The 16,296-nt window shown below is 43.5% G+C and overlaps 1 protein-coding gene across 2 annotated transcripts in view; it reads right to left on the bottom strand.

The window, feature by feature from the left end:
- The window catches only part of Crim1 (cysteine rich transmembrane BMP regulator 1), a 187,767-nt gene that overhangs the window by 96,743 nt on the left and 74,728 nt on the right, over positions 1-16,296 (bottom strand). For both annotated transcript variants that reach the window (XM_004627610.3, XM_023711217.1), the window contains exons 3-4: positions 5,145-5,387; positions 4,001-4,121 (exon numbers count right to left, since the gene is read on the bottom strand). In XM_004627610.3, the coding sequence (XP_004627667.1) occupies positions 4,001-4,121; positions 5,145-5,387 (364 nt within the window). The remainder of the gene's footprint in view (positions 1-4,000; positions 4,122-5,144; positions 5,388-16,296) is intronic.

Here is a 16,296-nt window from a genome sequence, read left to right as displayed (position 1 = left end):
AATCAAAATGGGGCTGAAGGGAAAAACAATTGTTAAAAGCTAATTATATGATACATAAGAAAAATGTCTAAGCAGGACCAAGTTCAGGACAACAGACAACAAAAGCCAAAAATGAATGGTGGGCATGTAGGCAAAGCAGAGTGCTAGACAGAAAGATGGATAATCTACACTCACAGAGACCAGAATGAGGAGGGAAAGCTGGCACATAGAAGGGGCAGAAGTGGAGAATGACACTACACATGAGAAGAACACCTAGGAATGACATTATGCCTTGTAAGTAAAAAGTAACCAATTAGTGAATTGAGAACTTCCAACTCAAGAGAAGACCCACAGAGTGAGTGAGGCCTCACACAGAGACAGGCAACTAGGCATCTGAATGTTGAAGCAGTCTCGCTGGAGGCGGCAGTTCCACACAGGAGGGAAGGAAAAATGAAAAAGTTTATCCTTTCAAATGCGGGGTAGTGGGGTGTAGTAGCTATGTCTCTAAGCGCAGCACTGGGGAGGCTGAGGATCACGAGTTGGAGGCCAGGTTGGACACGGTGAGACCCTGTCTTAATGAAAAAAGAGAAGAAAAGACATGGCAAAGCCCCCAAAAGTCCTTTTTTAGTCTATGAAAACATAATCTGTCCAAAAGGGGGGCTGTTCTTATTAGCACAGGTAATTTATATAGCTGAAGTTTCAGGTACTTTACCTCATCCTAAAAGTAAAAGGCTTCTTCTCTGCTCCTGCAATCTCCAATAATTAGCTTTGCTCTCATATGGCTCTGAGCCCTCTGTGATGCTCTTTATAAATGCACAAGCAGATGTCAATCACAACAGGATTTTACATATAGTATTCTGTAATGTTCTTCTTTATGCCCAAAAATCCTCTTATAGATACTTGAGGGCTGGGAAATAGCTCAGCTGCACAAGTACCTGCCTGGCAAGCACAAGGTCCTGACTCTGATTCCCAGAACCACCACCACCACCACCAACAACAACAAAAGATATTTGATATGGCTCACACACAAGAGTGAAGTTACATGATTTTGTTTCTCTTAAAAAGTACTACTATAATTACATTGGGCTTTCTTCTTTTTCTTTCCAGTTTTACATGATTGATTGCGTTTTTACTTTCTTATCACACTATGACCTGTCTAAGACTTTCTTTAATAAGCTGAAACACACTTAATAAACCATGCTGAGTAAAGTTTAGCAATAAGCCTGAGCATATTGGGCTTTTAGCAACTCAACCACTGAGTATCCTTAATGTGCACAGAAAGGAGAAAATAGAACTACTGAATTCTAGAAACATGTTTCAGTTGGTGAGACAAGACTATGCACCTAACAATGAGATAATACTGCAAGGAAGTCTCTGATTAACAGACAGCACTGAAATGATGGGGAGTCCCAGGGGGTGGGTAAGTATGGCTGAGGCACAAAGACTTTGAGAATGAAGTGGAATTCATTGGAGTCCTACAGGAGGAGTGACATTCGAAAAGGTGGAAGGGCGTGACGGATGGTGAGCAGCGGAGTAAAGCAGCTGGAATGGAATGCTTGGCAATGCTGGAGTCCTGGACCACACACAAGGGGCCCAGGGGAGAGCACGAGGGCTTTAAAGTGAGACAAGGACAGCATTACCACCCACAGGTGGGAAGCGAAAAACAACACAAAAATACTCTTTATCATACAAATCATTTGGCTAAGAAAGGGCTACTGGTAGACTCATTTATCAGTAAGTGCAGGCTGACCTACTGCATCTAGGGGCTACAGGCTGAGTACTCCATTGTCTTGAGAACTGTACAGAATACGAGGGACAAAGAAAACCCAGTGACTTCACTGTATTATAAAAAATATTCGGATGAAGGGATATACAGAATTACAAAGGAGCAGAGAGGGATACGGATTCCTAAGTCATCCTTTGGGGCTGCAGACTGAAAATGCTTTGGAGAGAAGGAAGTGTAGTTGTGCAACAGGGCAATAGCTGCCGGGTGGAAGTGGGAGGGGGAAGTTGTTCAGGAAGCTGCTGCTGCGAATGCAAAGGCCCAGAGCGTGAGCGCACTCGGGACAGGGTCTGCACAGGGTGGGAACACGGTGTGCGCAGGGGGCCGAGGGTACGCACGGGTCACTGACCGCCTGTCCTGCAGGAAATGAATGCTCTTGAGAACTTAGCCTTCTTTGCAAGTTTACAGGGGATTCTGAACGACTTCCTCTTTGTATTCTCAATTTAAGCACTAGAGGTTCATCTAAGAGTATTCTTCAATTGAATGCCAAAGTCAAAATTAAACAATATAGAAACAAACAATTTAAAGTTTCTGTTAACTAGATTCTCAGAAGCTTGTGGATCAAATGAAAGGCATCTACTTCACCCTCCCCTCCAACATAACATTTCTCTTGCTCACTCCTGGCAGGTGGCTATCCAGATGGAGAAAGATCTGCCCAGTGCCAAGGAGCTCAGCTGGCCTCAGGAAGGAGCCTAATTCATTGCTGAACATCACTAGCTGTGAGACAGATTTGTCTTAAAGTGAGAGTCAAGGTGCCTTCCTGTACCTTTCACCCATTTTGGCTCCCTATTCTGCCTGCTACATGCAGATGGTTCCATGCTATGTTTATATATCAAGGACTTCTTAGCTAACTGGCTTAGCTTTGATTAATTAGGTTCACCCACTATGAAGGACCACGCTGTCCTCTCTGTGAAGACCTTGGAGAAACACTTGTTACGTTAGCAGAGCTCTGCTGTTTTCCTCCAGGGGTTAGCAGTACCTCATGTGTGTGCAGCATTTCGCCCTTTCCCAAGGATCTTCACATAAATTATCATGCTTTAATGTTATAAGAAGGCTGCTGGGTCACTTTAGCACACTGTCTTTACAAGAAAGCTTGGTATCTGTTTTATGATACAGTATAAATAACCCATGTGACAGAATGCTGTTTCTGATAGGACAAAGCCTAGGATGCCAAAATCTAACACATTTTCATAGACAAAAGAAAAAATTAATAGAACAAACTCTGATATCTACTGTTACAGACCCAAAACTTGTATTTACCTTAACAATGGGCCACATATATTCCCAGCTCCTTGAACTATATCTGTAACCATACCTCTCCATGCTGCAAACCCAGATGTCAAGGGTATAGCACTGGCAAGAAGGGGTTAGAAGGAAAGTTAAAGAAGACACAGTTTATACTCGATAGTATGCGTATAACACAAGTTGAAAACAATGCGATGACTTTCTCATGCTGAGGACAGAGTAGACATCCCAAAGAGTGGGGGGATGGCAAGCCTGGGTGGGGGAGCAGCCGTGCAATGCAGGTTCCAGAACAGCCCCCCACGCACGTACTAAGGGCAGCTTCATAGTGGTCCTTTGCAGCTGTTAAGGAGAGGAACCAGGGGCCCTCATGTCTGGAAAAGCCTAGTTGTACAGGGCTATGTGGCTGCCTTGCTAGAATTAAAATGACAGCAGCTTTCCACCCCATCAAGCCAAAGAGAGACGTGTTTGTTGTTCCAGAACCCATTCGGAGAATTCAGATGCCTCTTTGCCTCAGTGAGAAATGAGTCTGGGCAGATGTGATTCAGAATGACAAGGGTCTTGGGGTGGGGATGGGGCAGCTCTATGAAGCACACAGTGTCTCATGGCATTGGATACACTGCTTAAGCACCTACAGCATTCACTGCAGAGGATCAAGTGGCATCCCTACTACAGACAGACACCTCACTGCCTGTCTCCCTGGCTACAGAGAGTGGCAGATTGGCCTGTCTAGTTCCCAGCCCTCAAAACTGCATGAGCGCCCTCCAGGAAGAAATCTGTATGAATTAGTGACTTAACCTGATGGCACCTGGCTTTGATCTGAGGAAAGACATATGTAAGTACCAACATAACAGTAACAGCTCAGTGATTTCTCCAGAGAAACAGGAAAATATTAGGTTTCCCAAGGGAAAACAAGCTGTATACTTGGAACTGTACCTCAGAGGATGCTAAACATAAGACAGACAAGAGAACTCAATGAACGGGTGACAAACTGACCTTGCAGGCAGGGTACAGCAGCCATCCGCTGTGAGTCGCACTTGAGTTTCGTAGCTGTCCAGGGGGCACACAGTCTGCTGGACCGAGGGGCACTCCACAGTGCTGCAGTCCACACTGAAGACTGGAAGGGGCAAACAGAGGGCACCATTTACTGTGGCATTTCCTGGCATTTTGAGATCCAAAATGAAAAACTGCTGGCTCTGAGCAAATTTCCAGTTTGCTTGCTTCCCAGAAACCCAGTCTTTGGGCTGCCATTTTTGTTTTAGTCGATGGAATAGAACCGCAATATGCCCCCAAGTTTCTGCTTAAGGGGTAGGGCAAAGACAGTTGGTAGTTAAAATGAAGGCAGAGAGAGCAACAGTGGTTACACCGAAGATAACAGTCGGCCAGAGGCATTTGATATTGCAGCACAATTCAAGAGATGGACATGGGATTGTGGTGCTTGAAGCATTTGCCTAGCAGTAAGAAATGAAGCCAGAAAAAATTAAAATTAAAAAAAGAACTGACGAGTCACTAAAAAGTAGCAAGGAAGAAATTACCACAACCCAGATGTGCCCACACACTACTTCAGACATGCTGGTATAGAAGCGTGGATATTAGAAATAACATAAAGCAAGAAATGACCGAGACACAAATGTTGGCAAGAAAGGTGTGTACGCAGTGCAAGGTGACTTACCATGTGGCATAAAGAAGGGGGTGGGGGGTTTGCAAGAAGACTGGGGCTGTTTCCTTACAAAACATCTGGCACTTTGATGCACACACTTATTTAAAAATAATTTTGTTTCATATATCATGATTGTTTTTAAATGCAATATTTTAAAGTGATAGATCTACAAATGAAGGCTCTGACCTCTGGGGGAACAAAGCAGGTAGCCACAGTACCATAAATTTATCTCCCTGTCCCAATCAAGCACATTTTGGAGGAAAAATAAGAAGAGAAAAAGAACCCCCCCTCCCGCAAGGTGCTCACATCCCACTGAGTCACCCCTCTGCTTCGCTGATGGGGAGGCCAGAATGCATGGCTGGCGTGTGGCGCAGCAGCGCAGCGCCCTCAGGAGAAAGCCTGTCCTCTCAGGGAGCTGAGGGGGACCTGGATCCCCCTGCTGCAAGGGGGTGGGGCTGCGGAGGCAGTGCCCGCGCGTACCTGGTTTGCACTCATAGAGGTCACAGCACTCTCCCGGCTTCCCTGAGGCTTTGGACACTAGTATGTTCAGGTATCCCGGCTGGCAGACTTTGCGAAGACAGCCCGCAGGGTCACACACGCAGCGGCTGGGTAAGGGGCAGCACTCCCCGGGAGGAGCATAACCCTCGATCAGAACAGAATCTTCAGGACAACGTGGAGAGAACTGCACTTCACAGCGGGCCTTGGAGCAATCTGGCTTCTCTTCTAAACGGGAGAGAAAGAATTTAGCTCATGCCCAGGGCAGAGTGGGGTACTCGCCTCAGAAGTACAGATGGTCCTGAGGATCTAGTTACTAACCACAGAGCAGGGTAAAGAAAGAAATCTGGTGACAACCCATAGACTTAGTTTGGCCAATCATGAAGCTCTCTGCTAAAATATGAGCCTCAGGTTCACCTCTTGCCCATCTTTCTACTGGCTTGTGTTGAAAACTCACTGCCTAGTGCAATGCCTAACATGAAGAAAGGCACAGGGCAGATGTGCCCTCGGCACGAGCAAAATGAAAACTTGTCTCAGTCCTGAACTGATTTTCTTTCTTTCTTTTTTTTTTTTTTGCGGAACCGGGGATTGAACTCAGGCCCTTGCGCTTGCCAGGGAAGCGCTTATTCCACTGGGCCACCTCCCCAGCACCCTGAACTGATTGATTTATCTTTGAATTCAAAATTTGTAAGAACAGCTCTTTGAAAACAGTATTCAAATCCCAAACAGAGGCACACAAATAAATCTAGGGTGCTGTGGGGACTGGCAACAATGCGGATGATAACACAGAATTCTCCTTCCAAACTCTGAGCTTCTAGCAGACAGACACAGCAAAATCACACAGCTTTATGGTGTGGCACCTTAACAGGACCGAGATGAGTGTGGGTGCCGGGAGACTCCCCTAAACGGCCTCTGGTGTGTTTCTCTCTAGCACAGATGGTTTGGATGTACCTAACTCTCCTCTGTCCTGTATTACCTGCTGACCTGTTGAGGTACCTCAACTTTAGAGACAGAAAAAGATGGGTTTTAGCCAATAATTTTAGGACTGGGTAGCAGAACCCTTTCTTCTCCAGCCCCAGCCCACAGCTCTCTGTGTTAGTTGAAGCTTTTAAAAAACCTACACCAAAATAAGGTCCTCAGGAAAAGACTGAAACCAAAAACACATCATTGCACGCGTGTCTATTGGTTGGGGGAGTTCTGATGACAAGGGAAAGGATGCTGCTGGATAGCCTTCTCTAAGCATTAACTCTTTCCTAAGGTATAACCCAGTGACAGGATCAGAGGATAGATCAGACCCAGTAAGTCACCTAGTTCAGTCTCCTCACTTTGGAGATAAAGAACTTGCTACAAAAGGTCTCAGCAGTGATAAAATGACTGTGAACCTGAGCCCCTCAGCGCCAGTTACTCCGCTGATTATCACAGGAGCAATGGTATTTTCTGAACCAAGCCTGCTCCTTTCCTCTGTTTGTTAACTTGATCGCTGTGCCTTTCATTTCACTGGGACTTGCTCAATTACTTCTTGGCCGATTAAAGCACAGGATAGGATGGTGACCACGAACTGTTTAGTCCTTAATGATAACCAGGAGCCAGCTGTGGCAAACATGCCACAAGTTTGTTCCTGTGCCACTGGTATGGAAGACCATCCATACTCACAGTTCCCAGTAATTAAAAATAGGCATTGAGTACTGGCTTCTCCAGCAGCTTGGGATAGATCAGTACAGACAAAAGCCCAGATGTCTGTCCTTAAACAGTTCATAAGGCAGTGGGGGGCAACAGAAAAGAAACTATACATATTAGAAACAAATTATTTAGTAGTAAAGAGTAAGAGGGGGCTCAGAACAGAGTAAGGGGAATTAGAGGGCTTGGAAGAGAGGTGTTCACAGTGTGGTCAGTATGGGGACAGACCACAATGTGGTCAGCATGGGAATAGAAAAAGAAGCAGAAGGGACTTGATGGAGTGAGGAGCAAGTGGAGAAGCCAGAAGAGTGCTGGGCAAAGGGGAAGCTAACCTCACCTGGAGCCAGGGTGGGGCAGGAAGGCAGAGGGGTTGGAAAGGCGTGAGCAAGAGAAGATCGGATGGGCAGCTGGCTCCACCTGGCTCTAGATCACCCAGAGCCCCCTTCGAGCTCTGTACGGGAAGAGGAAATAACTCAGAAAAATGAGGTCTCCTGACAGTGGGGAGCAAAGAGATGTGGAAGGAGTCTAGAAAGGCATTTGGAGGGAAAGATGAGGAGAGGCCAGACACAAGCATCTTCGCCACTGCTGGGTAGTGGGTATGCTGAAGTGAGGTGAGATGAGGTGGTCAGATTTTTCATATTCAAGACACCTGCCCTCTCATTTTTCTCTGGGATAGCATGCCACTTCAATGCTCAGGGCAGCATTCTTTCTGCCCTCCATCTTGGTCACTGTCAACATGCCAATGCCCAAAACGCAACTTCAAGTGCAGTAGAAAGTAACACAGCACATATCCTAAGAACAGACTTTGTTAACACACACCACGTGCTAACGTGACAAATATCTCATAAAGTGGGTTACTGCCTCCTGCACTTCCAGATTATGCAGCTGGGCTTCAGCGGGTCAAGTTCATCTGCCCAAATCACACAGCCAGCAAATGGAGAGGGGACGACCTGAGTCCCAGCCGACCCAGGCTCCCTTCACGCTTCCCTGTAGGAGCACAACCACCCCAGGGATGACGTTGGCGGCGCTCAGCCTCGGCCTTTGCTTCTCTCCAGTTCTTTCTGCATCAGAGCTTTGGTTTCTGTTCAAGCCGTGCAGCTTTCACCAGCCTTATCTTGTGGCATGACCCATGGCACCCATCGCCACTCCACTTCCACAGTATGGCCCTAAGCAGCTGCTCTGAACGGAGTGCATGATGAAGCAGTGAGGGATGACCCCCATCAGTGTGGGGCAAGCAAGTCAAGGACCTGAGAAGGTGACCCCTACTATGAGGACTGATTGGGTTAGACTTCATACATTACATTCAGTAGATCGCTTTCCTGGCAAACACAAACACACTGTTTTATAATTAGGAAAAGCACTATGACTTTAATTACAAATAACACTTAATTCCTACTCTTGTTAATTTGCTGTAATTAACTTTTCTGTATTACATTATACCCCATTTTTACTCCAAAACTGTTTGATAGGCATAATGACACTTTTCAAACATATGCTTCAATTAAGCATGTTTCCATTAGAACCCGAAGTAGTAGCTCCCGCTAGCTAGCCCGCTCTTCCCGTTCTTTGCAACACTCCCACCGCCACCTCTTGACGTGCGCATTGTCCTTGCAGCCTAGAGTTTTACTCACTTGAGGACTACTCTGCACCCACCTGACAGCGTAGGCCACCTCAGCCAGTCAGGGAGTTGGAGCTTGGAGATATCCACAAATGCTAAAAATGAAGGGTCTATCTTATTAAACGCCTTTTCAACTTTTCTCAAGAAGATCATGCCAGCTTTCTCTTTTATTTATTCTTTTAATCAATTACTAGATTTTAAATGTTTCCTATCCTTGTGTTCTTAGAATAAACCCAGTTTTTAGAGATTCACCTGGCTTTGAATTGCTAACTTTTCTTTTTTCTTTTCAGCTAACACTTTAAGATGTTTTAAATGTCATGAACTTGAATATTAGCCATTACTTTGCTCTGCTGTGTGCACGTGTATGTGTGCATGCGTGCGTGTGCGTGCTCATGCTGGCCTTACCCTACTTCCATTCAGACTTGCATGAACTCTTTCAGTAAGCTGTTTAGTACTATACCTCTTTCAATGCTGTAAAAATAGTACATGGGATTCTCTAATATTTTCATATAAAGCACCTCTGAAACTATCTGATCTCAGACTATTCGTAAAAGAGGAAGGGTCAGAGTCCTTCCTTGCTTCTTACTCGGGAGGCTGAGCTCTTTTAGAAATACTAGCGTATTTTAACGAAAAGAATATAATTCATCTAAAATTTCAAATTCAATTCAGTCTTTACTGACCAAGCTTTCTTTTGTACTTCGTGTATTCATCAGTTTAAGTTCCCGAATCTCTTGTCTTTCAGATTATTCTGTTAGTTTTCTTGTAGTGTTTAAACTTTAGTTCATTTTTATTTCATTTGTTTTCTTAAATTAAATAACAGCTTTTTAATAGTTCAGTCAAAGTTACTTTGGTCATGATCTAAATCTAGATATATATTGCTTTTGATGTGATTTATTTCTAAATAATCTATAACTCCACCTTGACTTTTCTGAAGTATTTCTTAGATGACTGCTATTAAATTTCTGCACAGTTAGAGGGAAAGGGCTTCCCATTCGATTTTAATAGTTTTAGTGACCTGTTGCCAGTGAACATACGGTGCACAATTTTCTACATTTGACAATTTCTTGAGCTTTTTATGTTTTGGGAATTTTGGCATCATTTTAAAATAATGGGTATTTTAAAAAGAACATGTATTCTCTATTTGTTGGATACAAACTTGCACAGCTATTACGTAAAGCTCCTCTACACCTTACATTATTTTATCCGTTGTCCAATAGGGAAGAGCTCCCTATGAGCTAGCTTCTCCTTGTGTATTTCTTGTCTTTTTAAAATCTTTTTATGTACTTATCTATGTGGTAGGGACACACCATGCAACTTGGACTCGTCGTGATCCTCCTGTCTCAGCCTCCCCAGTGCTGGGATTACAGGAATGGGCCACCACCTGGTTTCGGTGGCTGACACAGCAGCACAGCATGCAGTACCGTGAATCAAACCCAAGTCCTTGCGCTTGCCAGGCAGGCGCTTAGACCACTGAGCTATCTGTCCACTCCCCTCCTTGTGTATTTCCATCCTTTCTTTCCTTTTTCAAAGCTCTGTTGCTGACTTCATGAGTAGTAGGAACACACTTTGAGCTTTCAAAATGATTGAAGAGTTGTAGAATTATGTTTTTAAAGAATTTAGATCTCTAAATCTATAGCCTTCTTATCTTGTAACTATTAACAGTACTTGCTCTGTTCTTCCTTTCTTTCCACCCTCTCTTCATCTGTCTAAGGATTACCCAGAACCTCTGCTCACTGCAGCAGTCACCTGCACGTCACCTGAATGCAACATGAGTAGAACAGCATCAAGAATTGTATTTTTGATAACTCTTTTTTCAGTCAGTTTCTAATATATAAACTTTCCCCTAAAATTGTATGTGTTCACCTAGGTGTCTACTTACCTTGTTCCATGAAGAAAATAAGGGGGAAACTACAGCCACACATTGAACTTTATTTTTTTACCATGATTTTTAAAAATCAGTTATAGGGCTTTTCTGATATTACATTTAAAATTTTAATTTTATACATCCGAAAAATTTCTCTCTAAATCCTTCCCCTATGCTGCCTAAAAAAAAAAAATCTATATATAATATATAATTAACAAGCTTTTATATCTGGGCATACCAGCAACATTGCAAGTGGTATCCTGGGGGGGGGGGAGAAAAAAAATGTCCCCAATACATAAAAACTGCAACACCAATCTGACTCACAACAGAAGCAATTAAGGAAAAATAAGCTGATTTTACTGGTCTAATAACCTTCCTTTAAAAAATTAACGCTTACAATATTGATAAAATCATCCAGGCTAAAGTAATTTTACAATAATGGAGAGTTTTAATCAGCCCTAGTCATTTCAACCTGTGTGGCTGGACTTTAGCTATTTCTGAGCTTTCTTCTGGTCTATAAAAACAGGGAGAATACATTCATAATCTATGCACAACAAAGAGCTGTCCACTTACACTGAGATATAAACAAAAGAGAAATGAAAAGCTACCAGATATGAAGAATAAGAGAATGAGAAAAAGATAAAAATTACACGGCCAGTTTCTTATTATATTCACATTTTGTAGCACCCCACACATCTGACACTGAATTCTGCTTTCTACTTTTTTCCATAAATTTATTGAGAAACAAATAGCAATGTTCTATTTTTTAATTTTTAATTTTAATTTTTTTTATTTTCTTTGGCAGAACTGGGGATTGAACTCAGGCCCTTGCGCTTGCCAGGGAAGTGCTTATTCCACTGAGCCATCTCCCTGGTCCCTTCTATTTTTTTTAATAAAGAAAAAAAAATGCATACTTAAAATAATAACAGATATGCTATAAACTTTTCCAGGAAAACAGGGAGGAAATGGACTAGTACGATGCAGAACTTACACCACAAAGTCGATGCTGCTGGGTACTCTGTCCTTCCCCAAAGTCCACCAGTGCCGTCTTTCCTGCACAGTCTGCAAACATCTGGACACAGCCCTTCTGGGATCACTCAAGGGACCCCAACTCTGTACTCAGTTTGACATTACAGACTTTAGGAGGGTACAAAACCAAGAGAGGAGGAGCCTTGTTTTCTCCACACCTCACTGTATGTACTTATAATCTGAAGGCCTAGAGTCACTGGCATCAGCCTAGGACATCACAGGGGCCCCTGGCCACTTGCCAGGCCAGGGTGACACATGTAGTGGTACAGCTTACGAGCTATCTGTACATACTCTGAATCTTTCCTTCACTCATGCATTTGATGAAGATTAATTGAATGACTTCCATGTGGCAAAGTTTTGCACAGGGCTTCATGCAAGGAATGAAACACAGGCCCTGGGCCAGGGAGATAGCTCAGCAGTCTAAGCGCCTGCCTGGCAGGCACAAGGACCTGGGTTCAATCTCCACTACTGCATGCCATGCAGGCCTGTGCTGAGCTGGCCACCAAAACTGAGCATGGTGGCGCACTCCTGTAATCCCAGCACTGGGGAAGCTGAGGCAGGAGGATCAGTAGGAGTATGAGCTGTGTAGTGAGACCCTGCACCGAAGGAAGGAAGGAAGGAAGGAAGGAAGGAAGGAAGGAAGGAAGGAAGGAAGGACGGATGGACAGGACAGAACAGGACAGCACAGCATAGCATAGCACAGCACAGCACAGCACGGCACTGTCTTCCTGAATTTACAGTTTTGGAGGACACAGACAATAAAGAGCGACAGAGCAAACTGGCCAAGTGCTGAGAAAGGCTCTAGAGCAGTTAGCCACACGAGAGCACTGCTGCAGCCAGGGTGGCCAGAGAGGTTTCTCGAGGACATGGCATCTGCACAAACACTTGCGTATAGGGAAGCAGACGCATGCAAATATTAGAGCGAGAGCACGCTAGACACAGGAGACAACAAGGAAGCAGGCTCCAAGCCAAGAGAGCGCACTCTCCAAGGAGAAATATACACTTTACACTTATAAGAAGTATAAACTGATATAATTAACAGGTAGAAAACAGCAATAAAAACTCATAAAGAAAATATTTTGATGGATGTTTCTTACTAAGGATTCAATTTAGTTATGCTGGACAAATGAAAGAAATCCCTCCTTAACGATGCAGCTCCCGGGAGGGCTTCCTGTATGCACTCGTGCTCCAGGGGAGTAACAGATTACACCTTCACTGCTACTTGACAGAAGAGGTAGCAGGGACCAGCAAGACCAAGACAGCCTGCCCAGGTGACAGTAAGTGGCAGAGCTGCCAAAGCGCCAATTCTCCCCACAGTCCATAATGCCAACACAAAACACAGCTTCAGCTTTCCTAGTCAGTGTGTCTGGTATTTACATGTTGAGTTAATGGTCATGTTTTGGTTCGAATGAGAGTAGAAATTAATCTGCAAAGACAAAGAGGTTCAGAAGGCCTGGGGTCTATCCCAGTGTCAGAGCACTTGCCAAGCATGCCTGAGGCCCAAGATTCAAATCCTAGCCTGCAACGAAAGGATAAAAAAAGATCCAGGGTCTTTGGTGAGTCGTCATCACTTTATGGTTGGCTGCCCTGTTTCATCTGCTCCTTGCCCTTAAGAAACACCACACATGAATAAGAGACACTTCCTTCTAACTTAACATTATTTTGTTATGAAAACTTCTACAAATGCAATGCATATGTCATCCCTACATTTTTAAATTTGGAGCCTGACTCCTTTAAAGTCACACTGTGAATTCTTGTAATTCACATTCCACGATTTTATCATAACCTTTTTTGGCAAGCTCTGCCATGAAGACTTGTTCTACGCAGTCATAACCCCAAGGGGGAAAAATTAGACTTGTTGATACAGTCCCAGAAATATTTCATATTTCAGCTCCTTTAGAAACACCCACTGTACTTTCCCAGCAGTTTCTTTTACTCTGAATTTAGAATTTAACAGCAACAGAACCTCCATAGAGCTTTTTCTTCATGGTTTGTTAAAGATGACATAGTAAATTATTTTCAATTACCTAATGAAGTTCTTCTGTATCACAGTAGAATATAACTTAGGCAAATGTAAAGGAAAAAAGTGAACTGTAAAAATGCAATATGCAACGTTTTAATCTAGTGGTTCTCCACTGTGGCTGTACATTAAAATCACTTACAAAGCTTTTAAAAAAAATACCACTGTCTGGATTGCACCTCTAATCAGTTAAATCGGAATGTGGAAGAGGGAAGGGGCCTGTGGGGCAGGATTTATTTCAGTCACCCCTGGGCTGATTCCATTGTATCACGCAGGCTGAGAACCCATGTCCTACTCTGTCAAGTGACTGAAAAAACTTCACTACTGATAGAAGAATTTGGCCCTGGGCATGTCCAAAAATCCTGCTAAACTGTGAATGCCAATGTAGCATCAAATGCTCAAGATCTTTGCCTGGCCACCAAAAGCTCCACGCTCTACACTGGTCCCCAAGGAACATCTAAGATCTCCTGAACCACACACCTTTTCTATACTAAGGACTTTGATGAACTATACTGATAATAATAGGATTTGCTACTAAAATTAAGACCAGCTGCCTCAGCATCAGTTCTGTGCTTGGTAGGAATGGATAAACTTGCATCTGTAGCAGAATCAGAACCTGCATTTTAGCAAGACAGAGTAAGGTTAGAGGCAATCCTTCCTAGAGCAGTGCTTTTCAACAGTGATCCTTGGATCAGCCACATCAGCGTCTCCTAGGAATCTGCTAGAAACACAAATTTAAAGGACCCAGAACACACCTACAGAATCTGAACCTGACAGTGAGGCCCAGCAATCTGTGTATGAAAAACCCAGCATGTGACTCACATGCACACTACAGTCTGAGGACAGTGCTGACAGGATGATGATTCTCAACCCTAGCTTCACATTAGAATCACACGAGACACTAAAAACCCAGAAGCTCAGAACGTGTCCTCAGCTGAGTAACTCGGAATCACTGGTGGCATGAGCCTGGGTGCTTTAGTCCCCAGGTGACCCTGCGTGAAGGCAGGCTTGGTCCACCATTCTAGACACCTCCACTCGATCCATAGTCTACCCTGCCAGAGATCAAAACTGCTTTCATTCTCAGGGAACCTGCACCACCCAGCCTTCCCTAGACCCTTCCTGGAAGAGGTTTGTGTTCACAGGGAGGAGAAGGAGCTGACATGTGCCCTGACTATAGGTGGTGGGAGGGGAAGCAGGGACTAGCCAAGACCTCAAAAGTGGCCTGTGTATAGCCTACTAAATTTTAAACTCTAATTTAAAAATGTTTACTAAATTGAGTCCAGAGACGTTTTATTTCATCACCTATTAATTCATCCCAGCAAAACATTCAATTTACTCCCAATAGGATCTTCCATTTGAACTATGCTTACATATTCATGTACCATAACAAATTTCAAAATGTAACAATGAAATTACTTTAAAATCTGGCCATAAAACAAGGCCTAAGGATGGGTTTAGATAAATATACAAAGAACTGAAAATTGGATTTAAATGATTAATTTTACCTAAGAAACTCATCTTCTCTGAATTCCTCATCCTCTTTTGCCATAAATACCAGCCGACAAAAAAATGAATCAAAATTATTAGGGATTAGGACAAATGACTAATGAAGAAAACCTAAATGAACTAAATTTGTGGCGTTAGCTCAGCAGCAACTTAAGAAGACTCTTCCTAACAGCTTGAAAATGTCACAGAGGCATAAACATTAGAGATGAAGAACTCCCCAGGGTGGTGTTTAACGGAAGGCTACATCCATTATCGAACACAAACAAAACCTGGATTGTGCGGAGGACTTGTGCAGGGAGGCCGCCTTCTATGTTTCAATTTTTCCTGCACTAGGGAATGGATATTGCAAATAGTTCTTCCTTTATAAATAATGGCACTGGTTTGAAAAAGTACAATAAACGTTTTAAATATTTTAGAACAAAGGCTCTGGTGTTGTTCATCTACCAAATGAGGGGCTGGCACCCACCTATGATGTCTTCAGTGAACATACTTTAGCCACAGCCTATAAGCGAACAAATAATGTTGGACCCCCACTCTTTCCAAGATCAGTAGGTACACGTTGAAGTAAAGGAACATCTGGGACAAGAGAAAATGTAATCTGTGATTTACAAAGCAAACAAAAACCATAAGAAAAAATAAACATTACACTGAGGAATACTGTGAATAAATTACTGAGTCCCAGAAAGGACATATGGATCTCAAAAGCCTTCAGAAGGACTCTAAAGACTATTCTGCGCTAATCTGAGATCCTTAGCAGGTCCTGAAATAAAAATGATGCATCAAGAACAAGAGAAAGGGGTCGCATGGCATGAAGCGAGAGACAGGCAGGGAGCACAGCAGAGCACGCTGCTGCTATTTCGTCCTTGCTGACGACAACAGCAAAAAATAAAGACCAGCAGGCTGTTTAACTGTTCAACTGGTGGTTCTCATGAGGGTTTGCACATGCGGAAAACAACCATGTGGCTAAAATTATAAATAGATGGTTGGAAAAATACTTTGTCTATTTATTTTTTTCTTCCTCTTCCTTTCTCTTTTTAATTTCTGTCTCACTAAGGAGAACACACTTGCTTAAGCCTCTTACTTGACACTTAGCAGAGGTCACTTCTTAGCTACTTTTAATCATCAAAGGTTTAAGAGCCACACAGAATGATGTTCAAAGGATGTGCAAGTCCTGGCTTTTCCAAAAGTAAGTTGTGTCTTCTTAGGCAAGATTCTTGATGCTCCTGCACTGGCGTTTCCTGAGTTGTTAGAGATAAGCAAGATAACAGATGTTTCAAACAGCCTCATGCCCAGAACATCTGAGTGCTGCACAAAGAGTAGCTCTTCCCAGTACCACCGCTGTTATCCTCATCACGTAATGAGGCACGTACATGCAACACTCACAACCCCACTGTGGTCCTCGGCAATTCACTTAATCCAAAGA

The sequence above is a fragment of the Octodon degus genome, unplaced genomic scaffold (genome assembly GCF_000260255.1).
Source record: "Octodon degus isolate 3935 unplaced genomic scaffold, OctDeg1.0 scaffold00020, whole genome shotgun sequence".
Classification (NCBI taxonomy): domain Eukaryota; kingdom Metazoa; phylum Chordata; class Mammalia; order Rodentia; family Octodontidae; genus Octodon; species Octodon degus.
The sequence above is the reverse complement of the archived record's forward strand: the minus strand, read 5'-3'. Positions and strand labels throughout refer to the sequence as shown.